Genomic DNA, 26526 nt, shown 5'->3' on the forward strand with positions numbered 1-26526 from the left:
TGATTGAACCAATGTCTGTTGGTAAGAGAGACAAGCTTTCAAGCTTACACAGAGCTCTTCTTCAAGTCTGGGAAACGTACTCAGAGTGTCACAGCTAAATACTAGATGGAACAGATTGTTTAGCATAAGCATAGGTAGGGTTGCCAGTCCTCTAGCATTGTCCTGAAATCACCAGGAATGAAAGATTAATCTTTAATTAAAGATTATGTCATAGATACTAAGGTCAGAAGGGACCATTATGATCATCTAGTCTGACCTCCTGCACAACGCAGGCCATAGAATCTCACTCACCCACTCCTGAAAAACCTCACCTATGTCTGAGCTATTGAAGTCCTCAAATCGTGGTTTAAAGACTTCAAGGAGCAGAGAATCCTCCAGCAAGTGACCTTTGCCCCATGCTACAGAGGAAGGCGAAAAACCTCCAGGGCCTCTTCCAATCTGCCCTGGAGGAAAATTCCTTCCTGACCCCAAATATGGCGATCAGCTAAACCCTGAGCATATGGGCAAGATTCATGTGATGAAACCTCCAGGAATACATCCAACCAAAACTGGCAACCCTATGCATAGGTAGTGCGTGAATCTTGCATTTGGGGAGGCTGGGCATGAGTGCCAGAAGCTCCCTAGAAGTGTTTGTGTGGGGCCAACCAGTGCAAGAACTGTGGCCCCGCCCCTCACTCTATCCTGGCTACACCCCAAGACACTGCCCCCGTTCTGCTTTTCCCACCCCCTTTCTGCCTCTTCCCCTGAGGCTCCCCCCACTTGCTCCTCTCTGCCCCCTCTCCAGAGGCCCCCCACCCACGCCTCTCCGCCCATAAGACCTCCCCACCTGCTGCTTGCTCCTCTCAACCCCCTCCTGCCTTAAGGGTGAGCAACGGTGGGCGGGAAGAGGGTGGAGAGGAGTGAGCAGCAGGCAGTGGGGCCTCAGGGGAAGAGATGGAACAAAGGTCGGAAGAGGCGGAGTGCAGGCGGGGCATTGTGGGGAAGAGGCACAGCATGGGTGGGGCCACGGGGGAAGAGGCCGAGTGGAAGCAGGGCCTCAGGGTGGAAAGGGGATGGTGCATAGGTGGGGCCACAGTCCAGGCACTGGTGGCCCCCCCCCCCCCACTTCTTGGGAGCTTCCGGCTGTGGTGCTCCAAAGGCAGCAGGTGGCGTGCCTCCAAAGGGAGGTGTGCTGCATCTGGCATTTTTTGCCCCGTTTGGGGAGGTTTAGCCTCCCCAAGCTTCTTATCCCCACATAGTTAACATATTTCAAGGAATACCATTCAAGGTGAAGTTGCTCGTTAACTCCCCTCCAGTTACAGGGGGAAAAGGAAGTGAGGCAGCTTGGAAGGGGGGGGCTGTTAGTAGGCTACATGCGAATTCATAACTTTGATAGACACTTAAAACCATGGACTGAACAGAGACTGGATTTATGGCTCATTACAACAACCCATTAACAACTCCTCCCACCTGTCTTTCCCCCTTCCTTCCCCCTCTATGAATGGTGGAGCATTAACAGGCCACTGCACCTTGAATGGCCCCTTGAAATATGTGTTAAGTCCTTATGTTAAGCAATCTATTCCACCTTGTATTTAGCTGTGATGATCCTAATACCTTTCCCAGACCTGAAGAGCAGCTCTGTGTGAGCTTGAAAGCTTGTCTCTTTCGCTAACAGAAGCTGGTCCAATAAAACATATGACCTCACTCACCTTGACTCTCTCAAAGAAGTCTAAGCATATTATGTCAACATTTTTACCTTTATCAATCAAACTTGTAATCTCATCAAAAAAAGATATCAAGCTAGTTTAACAGGCTTTGTTTTCCATAAACCTATGTTGATTTGAATTAGTTACATTGCCCTCCTTTAATTCCTTATTATCGAGTCCTGTATCAGCAGCTCCATTGTTTTGCCCAGGATCAATGTCTGGCTGACAGATCTATAATTACCCCGGTAGCCCCATTTATCCTTTTTAAAAATTGACACATCATTAGCTTTCTTCCAGAACTTCCTCAGTGCCCCAAGACTTATTGAAAATCAGCATTAATGGTCCAGCAGGCTCCTCAGACAGCTCTTTTAAAATTCTTGGATGCAAGTTATCTGGATCTGCTAGTTTAAAAATGTCTAACTTTAGTAGCTTCTGTTTAATATCCTCCAGAGATACTAGAGGAAGTGAAAGATCACCATATGATGAGACTATATTATCTGTTTTTCCCCCACATACAGAACAGCAATATTTTTGGATCACTTCTGCCTTTTCTGTATTATTATCGATAATTCTACCATTTCCATCTAGTAATGGAGCAATACCTTTGTCAGGATTCTTTTTGTTCGTAATATATCTTTAAAATGGCTTCTTATTGTCCTTAATGCTGCTGGCCATACGTTTCTCCTCATGTCCCTTTGGTTCCCTTATCAATTTTCTACGTTCCTAACTTCTGATTTATATTTGTTACTATTAACTTCCCTCTTCTTCCAAATCACTGTCTTCACTTCTTCTCTAAATCAGGTTGATTTTTTAACCTAGGTCTTCTTCCTCAATTATGATGTGATTGGAATAACAGAGACTTGGTGGGATAACTCACATAACTGGAGTACTGTCATGGATGGATATAAGCTGTTCAGGAAGGACAGGAAGGGAAGAAAAGGTGGGGGAGTTGCACTGTATGTAAGGGAGCAGTTTGACTGCTCAGAGCTCAAGTATGAAACTGCAGAAAAACCTGAGAGTCTCTGGATTAAGTTTAGAAGTGTGAGCAAAAAGGGTGATGTTGTGGTGGGAGTCTACTATAGACCACCAGACCGGGGGATGAGGTGGACGAGGCTTTCTTCCGGCAACTCACAGAAGTTACTAGATCGCACACCCTGGTTCTCATGGGAGACTTCAATCACCCTGATATCTGCTGGGAGAGCAGTACAGCGGTGCACAGGCAATCCAGGAAGTTTTTGGAAAATGTAGGGGACAATTTCCTGGTGCAAGTGCTGGAGGAACCAACTAGGGGCAGAGCTCTTCTTGACCTGCTGCTCACAAACCGGGAAGAATTAGTAGGGGAAGCAAAAGTGGATGAGAACCTGGGAGGCAGTGACCATGAAATGGTCGAGTTCAGGATCCTAAAACAAGGAAGAAAGGAGAGCAGCAGAATACAGACCCTGGACTTCAGAAAAGCAGACTTTGACTCCCTCAGGGAACTGATGGGCAAGATCCCCTGGGAGAATAACATGAGGGGGAAAGGAGTCCAGGAGAGCTGGCTGTATTTTAAAGAATCCTTATTGAGGTTACAGGGACAAACCATCCCGATGTGTAGAAAGAATAGTAAATATGGCAGGCGAACAGCATGGCTTAACAGTGAAATCCTTCCTGATCTTAAATACAAAAAAGAAGCTTACAAGAAGTGGAAGATTGGACAAATGACCAGGGAAGAGTATAAAAGTATTGCTCGGGCTTGCAGGAGTGAAATCAGGAAGGCCAAATCAGACCTGGAGTGGCAGCTAGCAAGAGATGTTAAGAGTAACAAGAAGGGTTCCTTCAGGTATGTTGGCAACAAGAAGAAAGTCAAGGAAAGTGTGGGCCCCTTACTGAATGAGAGAGGCAACCTAGTGACAGAGGATGTGGAAAAAGCTAATGTACTCAATGCTTTTTTTGCCTCGGTCTTCACGAGCAAGGTCAGCTCCCAGACTACTGCACTGGGCAGCACAGCATGGGGAGGAGGTGACCAGCCCTCTGTGGAGAAAGAAGTGGTTCGGGACTATTTAGAAAAGCTGGATGAGCACAAGTCCATGGGGCCGGATGCGTTGCATCCGAGAATGCTAAAGGAGTTGGTGGATGTGATTGCAGAGCCATTGGCCATTATCTTTGAAAACTCATGGCAATCGGGGGGACTGGAAAAAGGCTAATGTAGTGCCCATCTTTAAAAAAGGGAAGAAGGAGGTTCCTGGGAACTACAGACCAGCCAGCCTCACCTCATTTCCTGGAAAAATCATGGAGCAGGTCGACAAGGAATCAATTCTGAAGCACTTAGAGGAGAGGAAAGTGATCAGGAACAGTCAGCATGGATTCACCAAGGGCAAGTCATGCCTGACTAATCTAATTGCCTTCTATGATGAGATAACTGGTTCTGTGGATGAAGGAAAAGCAGTGGATGTGTTGTTCCTTGACTTTAGCAAAGCTTTTGACACGGTCTCCCACAGTATTCTTGCCAGCAAGTTAAAGAAGTATGGGCTGGATGAATGGACTATAAGGTGGATAGAAAGCTGGCTAGATTGTCGGGCTCAACGGGTAGTGATCAATGGCTCCATGTCTAGTTTGCAGCCGGTATCAAGTGGAGTGCCCCAGGGGTCGGTCCTGGGGCCGGTTTTGTTCAATATCTTCATAAATGATCTGGAGGATGGTGTGGATTGCACCCTCAGCAAGTTCGCAGATGACACTAAACTCGAAGGAGTGGTAGATATGCTGGAGGGTAGGGATAGGATACAGAGGGACCTAGACAAATTGGAGGATTGGGCCAACAGAAATCTGATGAGGTTCAACAAGGACAAGTGCAGAGTCCTGCACTTAGGACGGAAGAATCCAATGCACCGCTACAGAATAGGGACCGAATGGCTCGGCAACAGTTCTGCAGAAAAGGACCTAGGCGTTACAGTGGATGAGAAGTTGGATATGAGTCAACAGTATGCCCTTGTTGCCAAGAAGGCCAATGGCATTTTGGGATGTATAAGTAGGGGCATTGCCAGCAGATCGAGGGACGTGATCGTTCCCCTCTATTCGACATTGGTGAGGCCTCATCTGGAGTACTGTGTCCAGTTTTGGGCCCCACACTACAAGAAGGATGTGGAAACATGGAAAACATCCAGCGGAGTGCAACAAAAATGATTAGGGGACTGGAACACATGACTTATGAGCAGAGGCTGAGGGAACTGGGATTGTTTAGTCTGCAGAAGAGAAGAATGAGGGGGGGATTTGATAGCTGCTTTCAACTACCTGAAAGGGGGTTCCAAAGAGGATGGATCTAGACTGTTCTCAGTGGTAGCTGATGACAGAACAAGGAGTAATGGTCTCAAGTTGCAGTGGGGGAGATTTAGGTTGGATATTAGGAAACACTTTTTCACTAGGAGGGTGGTGAAACACTGGAATGAGTTACCTAGGGAGGTGGTGGAATCTCCTTCCCTAGAAGTTTTTAAGGTCAGGCTTGACAAAGCCCTGGCTGGGATGATTTAGTCGGGGATCGGTCCTGCTTTGAGCAGGGGGTTGGACTAGATGACCTCCTGAGGTCCCTTCCAACCCTGATAGTGTATGATTCTATGATTCAATTGTGGGATTGTGGCTTTTTAGGCATGTAGTAAGGTGTTCTTAAATTATTCCAAATTATGACTCACATTCTTCCCATGAAATTTCAGATATAAACTCCCTCATTAATATTACACAGTTCCTTAGTTCCTAAGTGCAGCTGTGCAGGTGTGAGGGGTCTGCCTTTGAGTTCTAGACTCTGAGGGTCTTAGCTAGGTCAAATTTAATTAATTTGGGCAACTCAGAGAGTATAAAGTAGGACTCCATACCTTGACCCTTTCCCATCCCATCCTCCACCCAGCATTGAATGCCAACAACTCACTGGAGAAAAGGAGCTTCCTCCAAAGAAGGTCACCCGGTGCCAAGTGGCCACAAAAACCCATAGGGCAGAGAACTCCAGGAATTCAGGGAAATACTGTCCAATGTCCTTGGTGGCTCTCTGCAAGATGGTCTGGTCCTTACTTTCCCGGTAATACACTTCGCCTGCCTGTCGGTTATCCACATCAGCCCAGAAAGCTGCTACCACACGCCGGTCTTTGGAGATTGGGAAAGCAACTGGCGTAAACTGGGAAACCTCCTTCAAGAAAGAGATGATTCCATTGTTGTTTACCTGTTAGGGGAAGAAGAAGAATTAGACATGGGAGAAAGAGACAGCCAGTGTGAGAGAGGAAGGATTGCCCAGTGGGTAGGGCACTAGCCTAGGAATTGGGAGACCTGGGTGCAGTTCCCTGCTTTGCCACAGACTTCCTGTGTGATCTTGGGCAAGTCACTTAGCTTATCTGTGCCTCAGTTCTCTGTCTGTACAATGGGGTGTTAGCACTGCCCCGCCTCCCAGGAATGTTGTAAAGATTGTGAGGTGCTCATTACTATGGTAATGAGCCAAAGGGCCTAACATAAACCATTCCCTAAAAGCTGTTGAGTGACTCTTTCATACTTTGACCTTTTGGAGTAGAGAGCTGCCTTCCCTTGCTGTGGCTGACTGAATGGCCTGATGGCTGCAGGGCATGGGCTGGATTCTTATTTGAGAGAGTTTTTTCCATAAACATTTGAGCTTTTCCCCTTCCTGCCCTTTGAAGCACAGACTGCCCCTCACTTAGGTGCTGATGGGCTGCAGATGAAAAACAGCGTGATGAGGCCCTGCCAGGAAATGGCCGCCCCTCCCTGCCACCCCCTCGCTCTGCTGCCCGCCTTGCCCCTCGCTGGCTGTGACTAAGGGGCGGGTTGCAGAGCCATAGCCTGGGGGTCTGGGAAGGAGGACAGAACAAACCGGGCTCTGTTCTCTTGCCGGAGATGGGCCAGAGGAAGGAGCAACAGCTGAGAAAACTGCAGCAGCCACAGCAGTTTAAACAAGCAGTGCCCAGTTCACTTGGATCGTTCATGCGTCGCCGGGAGGGAAGGCTTTCACTTCCTCCCTTGAAATAGGCTGGGATTCATCTTGAAGCGTGAGGGGGAGGTTTTCTTTCTCTCCCTGTTCAAGGCTGGCTGCTGGAATGGGGATCTGCCCAGCAGCCGCCGCAGCACAGTGGAGAGCTGCTCAGCCCTTTCACACTCAGAGCCCCACAGACGTTTCAGTGCTGACCTGCTGCACTTGACCCTGCACTCCAGCTCCAGCCCCTTCAGCTGCAGACCTGAACCTCAGACATCTCTGCCATGCCAGAGCTGGGCCTCCTGCTGATCCCTGGCAGTCCTGACCACACCCATTAGTCTAGGACTGAGTCCTACAGAGCACTGCATCACGGCACAGCTTTGCCTATACCCCCAAGTGACAGGAGCAAGACCAATCTCATCTCACCTTTGCTGTGAGACCAATCAAATCTTGAGGCTGCTAATAGGAGAGAGCGATGCATTCCCTTATATCATCAGCCCATCACTCAGCAGTGTTCTGTGCATGACCCAGCAGCAATGCCAGCTGATACCAGTTCCCTCCAGGGTGCTCCAAGGCTGCGCTCAGCTTTCAGCAAGGCCTGCTGGAAGGTCGGATTTGGGCTTTGCTGCCACCAGGTGGAGAGGCTGGTGCATTTGCCTCACCTCCTTCCTGTCCAGCTCTGAATTTCTGGAGCAGACCCATGGCCTCCTCCAAGTCCAAACAGATTCTTCCTGGCAGCCAAAGGGCAAGGAGCAGAGGCATTACAAAGGGGCCGCTCCCTCTCCATCAGTGGCATTGCTTGTACATCTCAGCTCTTTTGGCATCTGCCTCTCCTTTAGTGACAACTGGAGTGTCTGTCACTGAGCCCTGCACCCTCCGCTACCCGACAAGAACCAGAGAACACTTAACAGGGCCAAAGAGTCTCAGGAGGGCAGCGTCCATGGACTCCAGTGGCAATTCCATCAGGGTGTGACCGATGGCAGAACTGGGCCATATGTGTTCTCAGCACACAGAAGGGTGCCGCTTCTGCATGGGAAACCCTCATTATGGCCAAAAGGGAGTTTTGTCTGCACAGGATCTGACCCTGAAATGCAAATACACCTGTGTCCCAAGATATCAGTCAGGAGCTGGAACTACTGGGGGCTCAAATGACACACAATAGTAATCAATCAAATAACCATAACTAGCACTTTCCAGGGGTAGACCCCAACAGTGCCTTACAAGGTGGTCAGTATCACTATCCGCATTTTACAGGTGGGGAAACCCAGGGACATATGGAGAAGGCCCCCAAGCAGGCCAGCTGCAGAGCTAGCAACAGAGCCCAGGGCTCGTTAGTCTCAGTCCATGTCCTAGCCACTAGGCCAAGCTACCTTCCAAAGAGGCAGTACATTTTCCCAGCATATTCCCTCCACCTCATCAAAACCAACCAGCAACCATAACTTCCAGGACAGTCAGGCATGGCTCATGGCTTGATCTTGGCAGCTCACTGTATTCCAAGGTCACTTGCTTTTTTAAGCTGGCCTTTCAAAGAATTAATTAGTGATGGCTAGAGACCAACTTCTGGCCCACGTCAAGCTAGCAGAATAGAGCACAGCACTGCTTTAATGCCGCAAGAGGGGAGAACATGGCCAATGATGCAATGCCTCAAGAGCAGAGACCCACTCCTACATCACGTAATAGGCTTTCCTGCTCCTGGAGTTTAACCCTGGGCAGGCATGGAGGGGTCAAGACTGGGGATTTGGGTCTTGATCATCCCTGGCTGGAGGGGTGGGGGTGGGAGAGTAGCCAATGGGGGCTCTCTGCTGCACCCCTCCCCAAATGCCCTAGAGGAAAAGGGTGAAGCTTTTGGCTGCACTGCCTGTCCCTAGGCCACAGGGTTGCAGCTCCATTTCAGGAGAGATGGTCAGGCACCTTGCCCTGCCCCTTTCTCACTGCTTTCCCCAGGGTTATCACCACTGCCCTGATGGGCAGCTGTCCACAGAGCTGTCAGATGGGAGGGTGGAGTTACGCATCACTGCAAAATGGGTGCCTCCCCTTCAGCATAGGGGCAAGCAGCCATGGTGCCCTGCTGGGCCCCAGAGGACCTGAGGGTTCTGGAGGTGCTTGGGTTAGAATCTGTCACTGACAGATGGAAATAACAAGGCTTTATTTAGAATATGGTCTAGTCCTTTTACATCCCAGGAGGAGATTGGAGTCACATGCCCCAAAGTGCTTTACTGTTCAGAACCCCTCCAGAATAAACCCCTGCAGAACTGGAAACACCATAAATAACTGATCAGGGGGCAAGAATGGGGGCTAGGGTCTTGATCACCCCTGGCTGGGGGGCAGAGTGGCTGCTGTGGGTGTCTTGATGCTAGCCCTGAAAACAGAATCTTCTGGCCCAAATCAGGAAAAAGAATTCCAGCCTGGGACTCAAACTCACAAGAGGATGCCGCCAAAATGCTCCTTCTCCCCCAGCACATGGGCCACAGGTCCCTATGTTGCAAAGGGCAGGGGGCTGGGGAAAGCTCTTCCTTCGTTTTCCCATTCCAACACACACACTTTCTCAGGACTATCTGCAAGGAGGAGAGGCAGCCCCACTGGGACCAAGTTGGGGAGGGGGTGGCTAATGGAGAGGAGGGGAATTCTTCCCGGGGTGGCACAGCACTCTCAGGTAAGGTCAAATACGGGCAGGGAAATGTTTGCTTCCCTGAGTGAAGGGGCTACAAGTCTGGGAAAGCAGGGAAGGGAGGGTGCTTCCCCCCAAAGGAAGCTTTAAGTAGACAGAGACATGGCTTGGCTCCCACCTCTCCAATGCCTCGGAGGGGGTGTGGGGGGGAAGAGGGGGGCAGGGAATGGAGGAGAGCACGCTGCACCCTACAAAAGGGCCATTGTTGCAAGTGACTCCTCTTGCCTGCACAACCCTGGGGAAATGCCTGGCTCCTCATGGCCCCAAATACAGACTGTGTCTGCTAGGCCCGACTCAGCCTCAGTCAGCAGGCTGGGCGGGGCCCTGTGAGAGCAGCAGGGGAATGGGATCCAGGCTGGTGCTCTTTGCCTACACGCCGCACAGAGGGACTACAGAGAAAAGCCAAGCAGCTGGTGCATTGCTAATACTCTGTCCAACCCGCCGGTAGAGTTCTGGGGAAAGCACAATATCTGGTTAATGCCCCGGGATAGATCCAGGCGGGAGAGCTTCCCTAAGTATAGGAGAATCCCTGCTAGTGTAGGGCTGACATACTTCCATAACACCCCTTCCAATCCCCTCTGCCATAGGAGGTGTGGTGGGAAGGATCCCCAGCCAGCACAACAGTCCGTAGAGAGCCATTAATAGTTAGCGTGAATTAGAGCAACTCTGAGGCTGCTCTAAGTTATGCTAATGCAAAGGCAGCATACAGCCAGATTTGTCCCCTTACCACCTGGGTTCTGCATGAGCACGGCTCAGCCATACCCAAGTACTGGGCCTTCTCTCCTAGCATACACACATAATGGGGCAGAGTTAAGTTGGTACAGGCAATTTCAATGTTGATATTTCCTGCTACACTTTGCAAATGTAGGACTCTTTCTACACAGGTTTTTAAATTGACTATTTTATATTTTTTCCACACAGGGGTAACTCGGTGGGGTTTAATGGCCTGTGCAGAAGTCAGACTAGATGATGGCTCCCTAATGTGGGGTCTTAGAAGTTATGATTCAACATAGATATCAGCCCACATTTTCTAATGCAGTTAGTGATTTGGGTGCCTAACAAGAGACACCTAGGAGCCTGATTTCAGAGGAACGTTGCTCTAAGGCATCTCCAGTTGGGCATCCAAAAAATTGCTCACTGTTGTAACAAATTTCAGAGTAGCAGCCGTGTTAGTCTGTATTCGCAGAAAGAAAAGGAGTACTTGTGGCACCTTAGAGATGCACCTTTCGTGATGCATCCGATGAAGTGAACTGTAGCTCACGAAAGCTTATGCTCAAATAAGTTTGTTAGTCTCTAATGTGCCACAAGTCCTCCTTTTCTTTTTGTTGTAACAAACTCCACCATTCTATGTAATGGGAATGCACACAGCCCTTTCCAATAGCTAGCACAGGCCAAGCAAAGAACAGAATCCCTGCCTCCTTCAGAGACATAAGGATAAAATACAGAAACACAGAATACCCAGAAGATAAAGACAAGGGGTGGAGGTTAAAAACAGCCAAAAGGAGTTAGAAACATGAGTCCAACTGAAAAATCTGTGTGACTTATGCTCCTAACTCCCTTGGGCACACCCAGAGTGCCTCATAGTGTTAGAGCTGGATCCATGGTTGTTTCCTCAGACGAGACGTTTAAGCACTGGAAATGGTTAATTCCCTCTAGTCCGGCTTTCCAGCCTCCTCATAACAGTTCCTTGTGAAAGGGCTACAGTCAAGCAGAGCACATGGCAATGCTGGGGGTTGGTGCGGAGAGCTCTCCAGGCAGTATTCTGGCTGAGGCAGCCCCTCCTGTGTAAACACATGGTGAGTTATTGCCATAACTAAGGGGAATAAGATTAGTGCTCCATAAATTCTTAGTAACCTTTCAATGTCCACAGAGCAACATTCTTCTGATTATTGCAGCAAGATGGGAAGGTTTTTAAAGGAGAGGTGGGTGCCTAATGTCAGGCCCCTACAGAGAAAAAAAAACCACACCCAAAACCAAAAAACAAACTACAAACAAAAAAGCATCCAGGAAAAATGATCAAACAAGAACCATTCAGACAAACACACTTCACACACCAGTTGCTCAGGCAATACAAACTATCCATTCAAGCTAAATATGCCACGGCAAGCAGTGTGATTAGGAATCAGAGGGCCTCTCCCACTACAGTTAGAACTAAGGCTGTCGATTAATCGTAGTTAACTCACGTGATTAACTCAAAAAATTAACTGTGATTAAAAAATTAATTGCGATTAATCACACTGTTAAACAATAGAATACCAATTGAAATTGATTAAATATTTTTGGATGTTTTTCAAGGTTTTCAAATATATTCATTTCTATTATAACACAGAATACAATGTGTACAGTGCTCACTTTATATTATTTTTTATTACAAATATTTGCACTGTAAAAATGATAAATAAAATAAATAGTGTTTTTCAATTCACCTCATACAAGTACGGTAGTGCAATCTCTTTATCGTGAAAGTGTAACTTACAAATGTAGGGGTTTTTTTTGTTACATAAGTGCACTCAAATACAAGACAATGTAAAACTTTAGAGCCTACAAGTTCACTCAGTCCTACTTCTTGTTCAGCCAATTGCTCAGACAAACAAGTTAGTTTACTTTTACAGGAGGTACTGCTGACTGCTTCTTATTTACGTCACCTGAAAGTGAGAACAGATGTTCACATGGCACTTTTGTAGCCAGCATTGCAAGATATTTATGTGCCAGATATGCTAAACATTCACATGTCCCTTCATGCTTTGGTCACCATTCCAGAGGACATGCTTCCATGCTGATGATGCTTGTTAAAAAAATAATGCGTTAATTAAATTTGTGACTGAACTCCTTGGAGGAGATTTGTATGTCTCCTGTTGTTTTACCCACATTCTGCCATATATGTCATGCTGTAAGAGTCTTGGATGATGACATGTTCGTTTTAAGAACACTTTCACAGCAGATTTGACAAAACGCAAAGAAGGTACCAATGTGAGATTTCTAAGGATAGATACAGCACTCGACCCAAGGTTTAAGAATCTGAAGTGTCTTCCAAAATCTGAGAGGGATGAGATGTGAAGAATGCTTTCAGATGTCTTAAAAGAGCAACACTCTGATGCGGAAACTACAGAACGTGAACCACCAAAAAAGAAAATCAACCTTCTGCTGGTGGCATCTGACTCAGATGATGAAAATGAACATGTGTCGGTCTGCTCTGCTTTGGATCGTTATCGAGCAGAACCCATCATCAAGATGGATGCATGTCTTCTGGAATGGTGGTTGAAGCATGAAGGGGCATATGAATCTTCAGTGCATCTGGCACGTAAATATCTTGTGATGCCAGCCACAACAGTGCCATGCGAATGCCTGTTCTCACTTTCAGGTGACACTGTAAACAAGATGTGGGCAGCATTATCTCCTGCAAATTGTAACCAAACTTGTTTGTCTGAGTAGGACTGAGTGGACTTGTAGGTTCTAAAGTTTTATATTGTTTTATTTTTGAGTGCAGTTATTTTTTGTACATAATTCTACATTTGTAAGTTCAACTTTCATTATAAAGAGACTGCACTACAGCATTTGTATTTGGTGAATTGAAATATGCTATTTCTTTTGTTTTTTACAGTGCAAATATTTGTAGTCAAAAATAAATATAAAGTGAGCACTGTACACTTTGTATTCTGTGTTGTAATTGAAATCAATATATTTGAAAATGTAGAAAACATCCAAAAATATTTAAATAAATGGTATTCTATTATTGTTTAACCGTCTGATTAATTGTGCGATTAATTGCAATTAATTTTTTTAATCACTTGACAGCCCTAATTAGAACCACCATCTTTATCTGGAAAAAAATCACATTGCTACAAATGCATGGGTGCCAATAAATTCCTTTACTTGTTCCAGATGATCCCTTGGAGCGTCCTGCCCAACAGCTTTAAAGCTATAAATAGAATGGTCCCGAGCTCCTTCGGAGAGCGCAAATAAACAACTCAACCCAGTCTTCAGGGGGAGCATTGTAAATTATCCCGCAGCACCGGGAGCCGAGGAAAGGGGGATGAAAGGGAGTATCATTTCCAAACCCATGGAGCTACCATGTTTTAGCAAAATCAGGGCCAGGTTTTACGTAGCCGAATGGATAGAGAAGGGGCCAAAGGCGGCACACCAGCTGATTTTCAGTGGCACTCACACTGCCCGGGTCCTGGCCACAAGTCCGGGGGGCTCTGCATTTTAAATTTAATTTTAAATGAAGCTTCTTACTTTAAATACCTTACTTACTTTACAAACAACAATAGCTTATATATTAAAGACTTATAGAAAGAGACCTTCTAAAAACGTTAAAATGTATTACTGGCCCGCAAAACCTTAAATTAGAGTGAATAAATGATGACTCGGCCACCACTTCTGAAAGGTTGCCGACCCCTGGGATAGAGCATTGAACTGGGACGCAGGAGAGCTGTTTCCTCCCCACCCCCCACCTCTGCCACTGACCTGCTGGGTGAGCTTGGACAAGTCACCATACGGCCCTATGCCTCAGTTTCCCAATCCATAAAATGTGGCTAGTGATGTTGCCCTCCTTTGTACAGCGCTTTGAGAACTGTGGCTGTCAGAGCTAGGTATCACTGGCATCCTATTGCCACCCTTCTTCACACTGACTAGTAACACCCCTGCACTGAGCACAACAGGGGAAGAGGGAAGGGTGGCAGAATAGAGCCCTTCATTAGTCTTCAACTGGCAGGGAACCCAGAGCTAAACTGTGCATCAGGCCATCCCCTCTGAAATACAGACCCAGCCTCCTGACAGGTAGGAATGCTCGTCAACATTACTGAGAAGGGTCCATTAACAGCAATGGTGCCATTTCAGATATTTCTTGGGGGAAGCGGGGAATTTGGTCTCTGCCCCCCCAGCAGGGACCCTGTTCCGTCTCTTCCCACGCCCGCACCTCACAGGGACTTGGGTCTCCCTCAGCCAGGGAGTCTCCCCACTCTCTTACCCACACAGTGCATGAACCAGTGCTGTCAGATGTCGAATTCTGGGCAGCCTCCCCTAAGCTCCACCGCACAGGAACAGACTCCCCATACACCAGGTCACAATGCCATTTGGCCTAGCCTCACCTCTGTCTAGAAGGAGGGACAGCCAGGTCAAATTTGAGTGGTGGTGTGCCCACACAGCCAGAGCGACACTCTGGACTTAGTACAGGACCACTGCTTACTAGTGGTTGGGTTATGGCCACCCCCAGCTCCATGGCCTGTGGAAGTATGAGCAAGTGAATCACCTCCCCCAAAATGGTGCCATTGATTAGTGGGAACTGAGACACCAAATACCTACTGAAATCTCCCCTTAATGCCATAGTCAATACCATACAAGCAAAATGACAGCTGCACATGGCCAGTACCCATGGCAAGGGACAGAGATGGGGCAGGTCGGGTTTAGAGTGCTAAGGCCCCGATCCGGCAGTCTGATCCCTTTGGGCAGACCAGTCAGTCCAGGGAACTCTGCACAGGCAAAACGGTCTGCCCAGGCCTATCAGAGTGCAGGGTCTGGCCTAATTTGAGGTGTCCACTTGAGACATCTCGGGGGAAATCCCCGTCCCCATTTGAAGACAATGGCAAACCCCCATTGACTTCAGTGGAGCCCTTGTGCCTAATTTTAAGAGGGGAGGATCCACAGCTCCGACTTAAGTCATCATGAACATCTGGTCCTTGGCATCTCTGCCATTCATGCAGCAGGCGTCCCAGCTTGGCACATTGCAGGTGAAAAGCTGTTGGTAGCTTGTCTACACAAGCATGACTGCTCTGTGCTGCTGGGACCAACAGCAGGCTGGGCTTTGGCCAGATCCGTATGCTCTCAGAGCTGTCCTTCAGGGACTCTCACCCAAGCACCATACGAATATATAAACAAAGTCTGTAGTGCACGACTGAGGCTGGACTGTGCATAGAAAGCTGACCAAATGTTCCATGTTTCAAGGAACACAGCTCACCAAATGCTCCTCTGTGCAGCACAGAGAGACAGAATGCAATTGCACAGCTCCAGCAGATGGCTACTTGTGCCACACCCAGAGCTGGCAGGCAGAGCTCTTTATGCTAATGAAAGGCTAAGCTTTCCTTTCAAGTTACACCCAGTTAGAGGGCCCCTTCAGCACACTCCTTTCTTCCTTTTAGTGCACTCTAGTTCCTTTAAGCTGTCCTGGTTTGCTGGCTGCCAAGCCAAACACCACTGAAGCATGAATTTTTTAGTGTAGGATCTAGGTCTTGATTCATGCATTAATGGAAATCAAGGACCACACCTTTGCTTACCCTGCTTGAAATTCAGACCTAGGTTTATGTGCCATCAGAATATAAATTAGTACTGCACACATTATTCTCAGAAGCCCTGATTTCTAAAGCCAAGGGTCGAATCCCTTATTTTCAGAATAAGAATTCTAGAAATCAACTGGAGAGCCGGGCATGGGGATTGGCAGGGACAAGCATCTACATGAAATAAATGGAAGTCCAGAGTTTCTCAATGCGCCACTATGTGCAAGATGTAACTTACAATTCTTCACTATTGCTTCCTCCCACCCCTACGCCAAGTTATTTTCTATGGAATGTAGTGCCAATGTCTCTTGGTTGAATCATGCTGACAAAACAATGCAAAAAGGCTCTGGTGTGCTTCTCATGTTTTGGACAGCCAGTATGTTACCACTATTCTTAGTAACATCACTATTTTATCCCCTAGAGAATACCACTAACAGTACATCCCATGACATCCAGTAGTAATGGCAGCTAGGAGCAACCATCCTCAAGACAAATCCAAGGGTTTTTCACTTCAGAGCGGCAGCGTGGATAGGACACTGGGTGTCAGGAGACTTTGGTTCTATTTCCAGCTCTACTGGTGATTGGCTGTGGGACTGTGAGCAAGTCATTTCCCCCCTCTATGCCTCAGTTTCCCCTCCCACCTTTTGTCTATTTAGAGTTCTAGATGTCTTTTTAGAAGCTCTTTGAGGCAGGGAATGTCTATTACTAGGTACAGCACCAAGCACCTGGAGCCCTGATCTCAGTCACAGTCTCTGGTGCTACCATAGAATCATAGAATATCAGGGTTGGAAGGGACCCCTGAAGGTCATCTAGTCCAACCCCCTGCTCGAAGCAGGACCAATTCCCAGTTAAATCATCCCAGCCAGGGCTTTGTCAAGCCTGACCTTAAAAACCTCTAAGGAAGGAGATTCTACCACCTCCCTAGGTAATGCATTCCAGTGTTTCACCACCCTCTTAGTGAAAAAGTTTTTCCTAATATCCAATCTAAACCTCCCCACTGCAACTTGAGACCATTACTCCTCGTTCTGTCATCTGCTACCATTGAGAACAGTCTAGAGCCATCCTCTTTGGAACCCCCTTTCAGGTAGTTGAAAGCAGCTATCAAATCCCCCCTCATTCTTCTCTTCTGCAGGCTAAACAATCCCAGCTCCCTCAGCCTCTCCTCATAAGTCATGTGTTTTAGACCCCTAATCATTTTTGTTGCCCTTCGCTGGACTCTCTCCAATTTATCCACATCCTTCTTGTAGTGTGGGGCCCAAAACTGGACACAGTACTCCAGATGAGGCCTCACCAATGTCGAATAGAGGGGAACGATCACGTCCCTCGATCTGCTCGCTATGCCCCTACTTATACATCCCAAAATGCCATTGGCCTTCTTGGCAACAAGGGCACACTGCTGACTCATATCCAGCTTCTCGTCCACTGTCACCCCTAGGTCCTTTTCTGCAGAACTGCTGCCTAGCCATTCGGTCCCTAGTCTGTAGCAGTGCATTGGATTCTTCCATCCTAAGTCCAGGACCCTGCACTTATCCTTATTGAACCTCATCAGATTTCTTTTGGCCCAATCCTCCAATTTGTCTAGGTCCTTCTGTATCCTATCCCTCCCCTCCAGCGTATCTACCACTCCTCCCAGTTTAGTATCATCCACAAATTTGCTGAGAGTGCAATCCACACCATCCTCCAGATCATTTATGAAGATATTGAACAAAACCGGCCCCAGGACCGACCCTTGGGGCACTCCACTTGATACCGGCTGCCAACTAGACATGGAGCCATTGATCACTACCCGTTGAGCCCGACAATCTAGCCAGCTTTCTACCCACCTTATAGTGCATTCATCCAGCCCATACTTCCTTAACTTGCTGACAAGAATACTGCGGGAGACCGTGTCAAAAGCTTTGCTAAAGTCAAGAAACAATACATCCACTGCCTTCCCTTCATCCACAAAACCAGTAATCTCATCATAAAAGGCGATTAGATTAGTCAGGCATGACCTTCCCTTGGAAGGTCCCATGACCTTCCCTACCATAATACAGAGAGTTAATAATTCATTTATATTTGTTCAAATTTATAAGGAATATCTACACCCCTACACTATCCGCTGGGCACCTCTTCCGTGAATGAAACACCCAACATACAGGGACTGCTAGTAAATACCCACTACACTCCTCCGGCTGTTGAGGCCAGCTATTCTCTTTACTATGTAGCTCATTTATATATTCAATCATACCAGACCAAGAAACCTGGACCTTTACTTCAACTCAAAGAATCCACTACCCCCCAAAATGTCTTATGTACAGATTGAAGTGCAGATTTCACACAGGTAGACAGGGGTATTTAACATGAGTCTCAGGACTAGTCACCACTTTGTAGTGCAATTCTCTTCAACACCCCAAGTGAATTGGTATCTGAATTTACACTGAATTGTCTCTGTTAGTTCCTCAGAACACTGAGCTATCATTAAAGCACACATGCCTGGTGAGTAGCTTCTCCACAATCACTTATTCTTTTATGAAATGGAGTCATCAAATGTACAAGGTGACAGATTCTAGGCTTGCAGCACAGGAGACCATAGCCTGCCCCAGCCATCTCTCCTCCTATGTATGGATCACAACACAGGTCATATTTACAAATGGGAATAAGTCCAGTATTACCAACTCCAAGTGCTCAAAAATTCTATGTGAGGGTCCAAAGAAGTCATGAAATTGTCTTACAAATCATGACATTTAAAAGAAAGAAAATCAATAAAATTTGCCTTTCGGGGTTCCCATTTTCACACTTTTCTCTGCCTGCATGGAGGGCAAGAGGGGTATGTAAAAAAGAGCAGTACGCTGGGATTCTTACAGGATCACATGATTCTAGGAGTCCGACAAAAGGGGGAAAGGACAAATCTATGCTCAGACACTTACCTCACTCCTCCATTGACCTATGGGAAGTGAATGGTAGGGACTCCCTGGCTCTGATTTGCTGCTGCCCAGCTCCTTGTGTTGTGATTTACCCCAGTGCACAGTCTGAACACTCAACTCACTCCCCCTGGCAGGAGCATTTTACACCCACTGTGCTCAGGGGTCGGGGGCTGCACATGGCAGTTGGGAAGCTGGCCCCAAGGGGCTAAACTTGCACAGGTTCCAGTTCCCTAACAGAAAAGCTGGCCCCTGCATTCTTTCCTGCTGCAATGCTGGGTTAGTGAACCAAACACAGCTGTCCAGGATTCACATGCAAAAGTGTGTTTGCATTTTCACTCTCCTGTGCTTTGGCTCGCTGAAGTGGGATGGAAACTGCGTGACAGCCCCCTGCTCTGGGGCCCCCATGCTGCCAGTGGCACAAAACAAGGGCCTTTTTGGCAGGCAGATGGCCACCAGCTGCACTGCTGGCAATGTAACTGGCAACTATGCACAGAGCTTCGGCTGCTCTAAAACCATGGTGCTCCATTGACTTCAAGTGACCCGCACCCATTTACAGCAGCTGAGGATATAGCCCAGTCCATGCTGAGTGCTCTCCACCATGGGAATGCTGAGTTTGCTTCACTGAGCAGGGCAGGCAGAGGCAACTTTCTGCTAACCAACCAGGAGCCTGGGTTTGCAGCTGCACTTGAAGGGCAGCATCTCTAGGACTGGCATCAGTGCACACTTCTCAGGCAACTTGTCCTTTCGCCAGAGCTCTGGAAAACAGCCCATCTCTTCAGATTAGGTCGGGGGGGGGGGTCTCCCAGTGCAGTGTTCACCCCACCAAGACATCATTGATCACCTGTCACTTGCCCTCACTGCTTCTTTCAAACAACAAAGAACGGATAATGGATTCAGCCCTCCAGCAGGAGATGCTGCTGCACTGCAAGTGCCATGACTGCTGCTAATTGGTGGGGGCAATAACAGAGAGACATGAGGGAAGGGGTGGAGCTCACCAAAGCCGAGGAGTTAGACGCACCTAGATAGTGGTGGAGCGTGAGATGTGCAAAACTCATACATATGCCAAAAAACTGACCAGCAAATAATATATATAGTCAATTCCTTACTGCTTTATAGGCCTATTTTCCTTGCTAAGCCCGAATCTCCCTCGCCCATGCTTATCACAAGAGAATCACTGGATTATTAGAAAAGGAGTACTTGTGGCACCTTAGAGACTAACCAATTTATTTGAGCATGAGCTTTCGTGAGCCACAGCTCACTTCATCAGATGTGTACCGTGGAAACTGCAGCAGACTTGCTCAGGATTTTTCCCCCCAGGTGACATCTTGACAAAAACAACAAAATGATCAATTTTGGCAAGTTTCCTACAGAGGCTTTTGGGAGGTTTGGTTTCAGTGAAAAGTTTGGCCCAATCAGCTGAAATTCCAGCTTTAGGTTGCTAAAAAGCAAAAAAAGTTTTTTCAAGACATTTTTGGTCACCAAAAGCTGAACATTTTTCAGCAACCCCCCAGGGGCTGGGGGAGAAATAAATGACTTGAAAACAGCCATTTCCTGTGGAACTGTTGTTTGGGATGAAAAAGCCTTTTTTCACTGAAAAAACATTTAAAAGACCCCCTTCTCACCAATACTAGTGATTACATAGCAGTGACTCATTTAGCTGGGCAAGCAGTCTGCTCCCAGGCTACCACCAATACCCATTAGTCACCTGGGGCAACATTTTGGAAGTTGCTGTGATGCCTGCCCGATAGCAGACAGTTATTCATCCCATCAAGCATGCAATTATACCAGTGTACATTTAACTCTTCCATCCTTCCGGATGAGTGTTTGTGAGTCCAGGTTTCTTTAGGGAGGGATGGGAGTGGAATATATGTCACTGAGTCTGACCCAGCCCCTCTGCTCCATCAGCAAAAGCACCTCTCTTTTCCCCAGCCTGCCCCATCCCTTCATTGAGGGTCAAAGTCCCTGCCCCCACCCCTGGCAAGACTGGCTGACATCTCCATGCTATGCTCCACCATTCTGGGTTCCATGCCAGCTCCCCAAGGCGTCAGCTCCTGATCTCCCCTCCCAGCTCCTTCCCAGGCCAAGGGAGTGCTCAGGGCCCAACAGCTAAGGAAGGCAGGTCATGAGAGAGGGCAGGCCAAGGAAAGAGGCTTCTCATCAGGACGGAGGCAGGTCAGGTCAAGGTTCACTGGTCCTAGGAGTCCCAACCTGTCCCCTTCCCTGCAGCCAGCATCGCTCCCTCTTCCTTAGGTCAGCACCTCTCCAAATGCACCTGGCTGATTGTGCAACACTGTGCACGGGCAAAAATTCCTTCCTGATCCCTGCAGCAATAAGCTTGCCATGCAGCCGTCGATTTGATTGTCCTTATTGTAGCAGGCTTAGATATATAATATTTCCAGCAAGTAACTCTTCAGGGTATGAAAGCTACTAACCGACACTAGGGGAGCCCCAAAACACTTCCTGGGCCTGCTCATCAGCAGGTATAACGCCACAGAAACCAAGAGCCTAAACAGGAAGATACAAATCAGGTGTGTGTCATGGATGATTAGAAAAACATGGTGCTCATGCACAACATTTTATAGGAATTCATTCACCAGCAACAATGGCGACTGGTTCCGTAGGTCTTCCCTGCCTTCTGGCTGCCAATGACTTCTAACATAGGACAGTTCTGCTAATGGCCCATATTCACAGGGAAAGGAATCAGGAGGAGAGGACAAGGAGTCATAGGCCAGATCCTCAAAAGATGTTTAGGCACTTAACTCCCATTGATTTCAATTCAGCTTACATCTACAACCCAGAGGCCTCAAGACGAGTAAATTCCTCCTTAAACTTCCCAGGGTTAAGCACTCACATACATATAGAGCATCCAAATTCAGCAACTACCTCATACTTCCAATTTCTTTTGTTTTAAAGTTTTAAAAAGTTAAAAACATAACCACAAAACTCCCGACTGGGATAAAGCAGGGGTGGCAACCCAATTAGAGGGCCAAATAGCCAGTTCTGGCTGGTCTTTTTGCATGCCTGTATAATTGACCCCACTCAGGTCAGCAGCAGGACCTCTATCTGAAACCTCCAGAACTAACAGCATGAGCATCTGCTGCTTCAGCTACAGAGCTTGCTGTGGTAGCTAGTAGCGGTGGTAGACTCAGAAATCTCCTACGTGCACCAGCCAACAGACTGGGATAAAGACCCACCCTCTCAGTGCGGACTACACCTATATTTGCATGAGCAACAAACGGCAGACTCAAAGTGTGCATACCACCCCCATCTTGGTCACCCAACCAGCTGCTTATATATGTAAAGACGGTGGCAGGGTAAACAGCAGTGTTTTCCCCAAGAATTGAAATTGGGGGGGGTGTTGGAATATTTGGGGGGGAGCGAGGGCTGATGAGGGTTGAGACTGTGAGGGCAAAGGTGGGCTGTATGGCACCATAGTAAAAGCTGAAAAATGTTTCATGACCATTTTGTCAGATTTAACTCATGTTTTAAAATCATCACAAAAATTAAAGTTGGCTACCCAAGCCTGCTATGAAGCACTACACCTGTCTTGGTTTCTTGTTGTAATTTTGCACTCTTTGGTGTCTTCTTGTGTGTCCGTTACTTCCAGACCTTCATGATATGCTCATGATCAGACATAAGGTGACTTCTTTCAGAACACAAAATTCTATTCCATGTAGAAAAAGTATGCTCAGCTGTAGCTCTTGTTACTGGGAGTAGCAAGAGATGGATTCCTACTTCTTTCATCCCAGGAAACATAGCACAAAGATTGGGCTGAACTACTAGTGATGAGAAAGAAGTTGAAGTTAAATCTTCATTCGTTTGTCATATGATATTCCACTCTGTGTTCAAAATTCTCTATTCTGTCCTGATCACATGGCAGCCCTATTGCTGGTAGTGCCTCACTCACTCAACTGTAGGTGTTTTATAAGACAGGCATCTGTATTATATTTCCAGAAATTGCTAATGTAGATTTGTAAGAATCAAGTCTGTGTACTTTTTCAGCTGGCTTAGCAAGCACTTCTTGTCCTCTTCACTTAAGGAGTCAATATAAGTACCTTCATTAGTTAACTTCTGGACTGAAGTTTTTGCTTCTTCCAGTACATTTTCAATGGATATCTATGATTGATCCAAGGGTAGATTCTATTGCTGGACAAAGATCTACTGCTGTTGAAGCAGATGCCTGGATTACATTATTTAATGACCCAAGTGGTTTCAACAGTAGATTTACAAGAGAGAGAATTGTGATAGTCTTCTCTGAACTTAGTAACAAAAGTAGTCCACCAACCTCACTACTTAGATCTGTCCTATCTTGGTGGATACTTTCCAAAGCCAATAATAACAGCTGCAGTAATTTTAGGACAACAGCCAAGAATCACTCATGAGAAAGCGCATGTTTTCCCAGGTTGGACTAATTTGAACTTCAATCCCAGTGTATCTTCTATTTGTTTCCAAGACGTTCAGTCCTTTTGGACTCTTGCTGAAAAAAAGAGTATAAAAAAGCCATTAAATCTGTGGCTTTTTAATGTCTTTTTAAGATTCTGCAGCTTGTACTAGCACTAGCTAGAGTAGATGGTCTCTGTAGTGTGTATAGGAGAGATTAGGGTTACACTTTTCTCTGAGCAAAGCTTGTACTCCACTATGTCTTCCGGAGAAGTTTGTAACTCCATCAAATGCACAAGCAGCCATCTGTTTGGGGTTCAATTTACAAGCATTTAACTCTTCTAAGATGTCACAGATGCAGCTGATGTGTCTTCTATAACCTGAACATCTAGAATGCATCTATTGGCCTACCACGGACATCAAAACAACGTACACAATGACTTAATACTTGATGCCTATTTGCATTGGTGCATCATCAGCCATGTATGCACATATTTTGAATATGGTGAGAGAGTTCTTCACTTTTTCAACTGCTGAGTCTTTCACTGTTGCACTGCATGCTTCCAGAGAGTCAGCTGAGTTTTTTCAGAAAGATAGTGAGCATTTGCCCGTCTTGTTAGAAACCAGCGTCCAACTTCAGGATTAACAAGTGACAATGCACTTTACATTGGCCTCCAGTTTGTAATGTGTGGTATCTCTTACTTAAATAGAAAGTATGGTGCAACAGCCATGTTGGTTCACATAAACTGAGTTGTGTCTCCAGCATTCTTAATAGCCTCATTAAGTTCTTCTAAAATTGGCTTTGACAGTGACTGGCTCATAAGGCTTTCTGCATGTTGATGCAGTCCAAAGGCATGGTGTTTTGCAGCCTTTTCATATAGGTTGTCTGTATTGGTTTAGCTGATCAGTCTGGCAAACCAAGCTCCTCCACTTTTACTATATAAATCCATGATATGCCCACATCTTGAATACTGCATTGCAGTTTTGGTCACCCCATCTCAAAAAAGATATATTGGAATTGAAAAAGGTACAGAGAGGGGCAACAGAAATGATTAGGGGTATGGAACAGAGTCCATATGAGGAGAGATTAAAAAGACTGGGACTTTTCAGCTTGGAAAAGAGATGACTAAGAGGGGATATGATAGAGGCTTATAAAATCTTGACTGGTGTGGATAAAGTAAATAAGGAAGTGTCATTTATCCCTTCACTTAACACAAGAACCAGGGGTCACCTAATGAAATTAATAGGCAGTAAGTTTAAAACAAACAAAAGGAAGTATTTCTTCACACAATACATAGTCATGCATGGAACTTTTTGCCAGGGATGTTGTTAAGGCCAAAATTCAAAAAAGAACTAGATAAGTTCATGGAGGTTAGGTCCATCAATGGCTATTAGCCAGAGTGGGCAGGGATGCAACACCATGCTCTGAGTGTCCCTAGCATCTGTTCGCCAGAAGCTGGGAGTGGATGACAGAGGATGTCACTCGATGATTCCCTGTTCTGTTCATTCCCTCTGAAGCACCTGGAATAGTCACAGTCCGAAGACAGGATACTGGGATAGATGGACCATTGGTCTGACCCAATATGGCCGTTCTTACATAAAAATAATTATAATAGAAAAGCTTAGTACAGAAACTCCCCAAGATAATGACTTATTGAGATAACAATGATGTGAGATAATGACCTTGGCAAATAATGCATTTTAAAAATCTTGGCCTACTAGGAAAAGTATTTATATAAGTTTCCCAGTCACAAATCTAACATTCTGTAGTGAAGTCACTAAAACATATTCCAATGCTCTGGCCGCTGTTGTTTGTCATGCCACCATTCACTCTACCGCTCCATCCCCAATGGCCCTGCACTCTCATCTTCTTCTGCCACCTGCCACTGTGACCTCTGCAAGTCAGTCTCTCGCAGTTCCACCCCAACTCTCAGTGATTTCAGTTTTCAGGAGGGAACCTTGCTGCTAGTGCAGGTTGGGCTGTCTCTTCCACAGAAACACTGTCCCACAGCAGGTCTAAGCACTTAGACCTGATTATCAGTGATTTCAGCTCTAGTGGTCACTTATGAAGCCTAATCAGCTTGCTCTCTAAACAGGACAGAGGGGCAGGTCAAATAGTGCCTGTGACTCTTAGGCAGAGCCCACACCACCGAGCAAAACCCCTGTGCCCCACCCTCTCTCTCTTCACTAGGATCTGGCATCCAAACCTCCTGCTTGGGGAGTGCAGTTCAGTTGCGGGTGACCAGTGCTTAATTTGTAATGAAAGAGGTGCTGGGACTCAAGCAAGTTTGTTACTTTCATAACTAATGTGACAAGCCCAGAGGTCCCAGGGCTGTGAACTGCTGAGCCTAGAGGTTCTGGGGCTCAGCTCTGGCAAGCCCTAGCACAAATTAAGCACTGAGGGAGACCCCCTCATTCAGTCAGGCTAAGTACAGTTCTGCTGCCCTTTAATCATACAATAAGAACAACAACATTTCATGACCCCCTCATTTAATACTTAAGTGATTTGTAACTCAACACCAGGCAAAATCGATCATTTGGGTAGCACAGCTCTGTCTGGTGGATACCTAGGCAGAGTAGGTGTGTTCATGTAAACACAATCTGGCCCTGAAGCCTTTCCACCCAACCCTGGCTCATCACTAGCTGTCAGGGGAGAGCTCATTCAGATCTTGTGTGATACAGGAGGGCCAGGGAGCAGTGCTAGAGTCGTCCTTTTGAGTGGCAGGACGCGGGTGAGCGCTAGGCTAATTATGGTGTGGTTCCCTGTGGACTAGGGAGGGTTGCTACAGGGTAATTGGAACACCTGTAGTCAATTAAGGCCCTGTCAGGAACCCATTAAAACTCCCTGTTTCAGGCAGTCAGGGAGGAGGGGGAAGGAGAGTGAGGACTACAGCTTGGAGGTGTGTTGTGAGAGTTGAAAGACCAGAGAACTGAAGTAAGGGAGACTTCCTCCTGCAGTGTCTAAGGACTGAGAGTAACCTCACTGAAGGGGTTGAGAGGGGCTGGGACTCAGAGTGAGGAGCAAACCAGACCTCTCCCCTGCTTCCCAGGCCACTAGCGGGGCCCTCGGCATCCAAGACCAGGAGCAAGGGGTGGTGTCTTAGTCCCCCCACACCAAGAAAAGCATGGGACCCACCATATGAACATTGGCCCTCTTGTCACACTTGCTTATAAATAATCATTTGAAATTATTAGGTAGGCCAATTGTAGCCAAAACAAATGTGCTGACATCCTCCTAAATAACAGCTATATGAGGAAGCTAGTCTTTGTTTATACTTTTCAAACCCATTATGATTTCTTAGGTACTTTCTCATATACTGTATATTTTCTCATATATTGTATATGCTTTTAAAGTGTGTATGAATGTTTCAATTTCAATTCAAATTTCCAACCAATGACTAAATTGGCATCACTGCATGTAACTAATGGGGGGAGCGTTGGGGAAATTCAGGGGGTGGTGTACACCCCCTATGGGGGGGTGGTCCTAGGAAAATCCCTGGTAACCAGCATCTGATTTACATGGACAACTCCAGGGAGGGTTGTGCACGCAAACCCGACATGAGCCCACATCTCAGGGTGCAGTGGCACGTGAAGAAAAGTGGACCTGCACAATCTAGGCTGAAGATCCTCCCTATCTGACAAACACACTGTAGAGCTGTGCCTGATCCATAACAAA

At 46.8% G+C, this 26526-nt stretch overlaps 1 protein-coding gene across 3 annotated transcripts in view; it reads right to left on the reverse strand.

The window, feature by feature from the left end:
- The window catches only part of SNED1 (sushi, nidogen and EGF like domains 1), a 127145-nt gene that overhangs the window by 69137 nt on the left and 31482 nt on the right, over positions 1-26526 (reverse strand). For all 3 annotated transcript variants that reach the window (XM_048864823.2, XM_048864824.2, XM_048864822.2), the window contains exon 2: positions 5581-5868. In XM_048864823.2, the coding sequence (XP_048720780.1) occupies positions 5581-5868 (288 nt within the window). The remainder of the gene's footprint in view (positions 1-5580; positions 5869-26526) is intronic.

Source organism: Caretta caretta, chromosome 9 (assembly GCF_965140235.1).
Source record: "Caretta caretta isolate rCarCar2 chromosome 9, rCarCar1.hap1, whole genome shotgun sequence".
In the NCBI taxonomy this organism is placed as follows: domain Eukaryota; kingdom Metazoa; phylum Chordata; order Testudines; family Cheloniidae; genus Caretta; species Caretta caretta.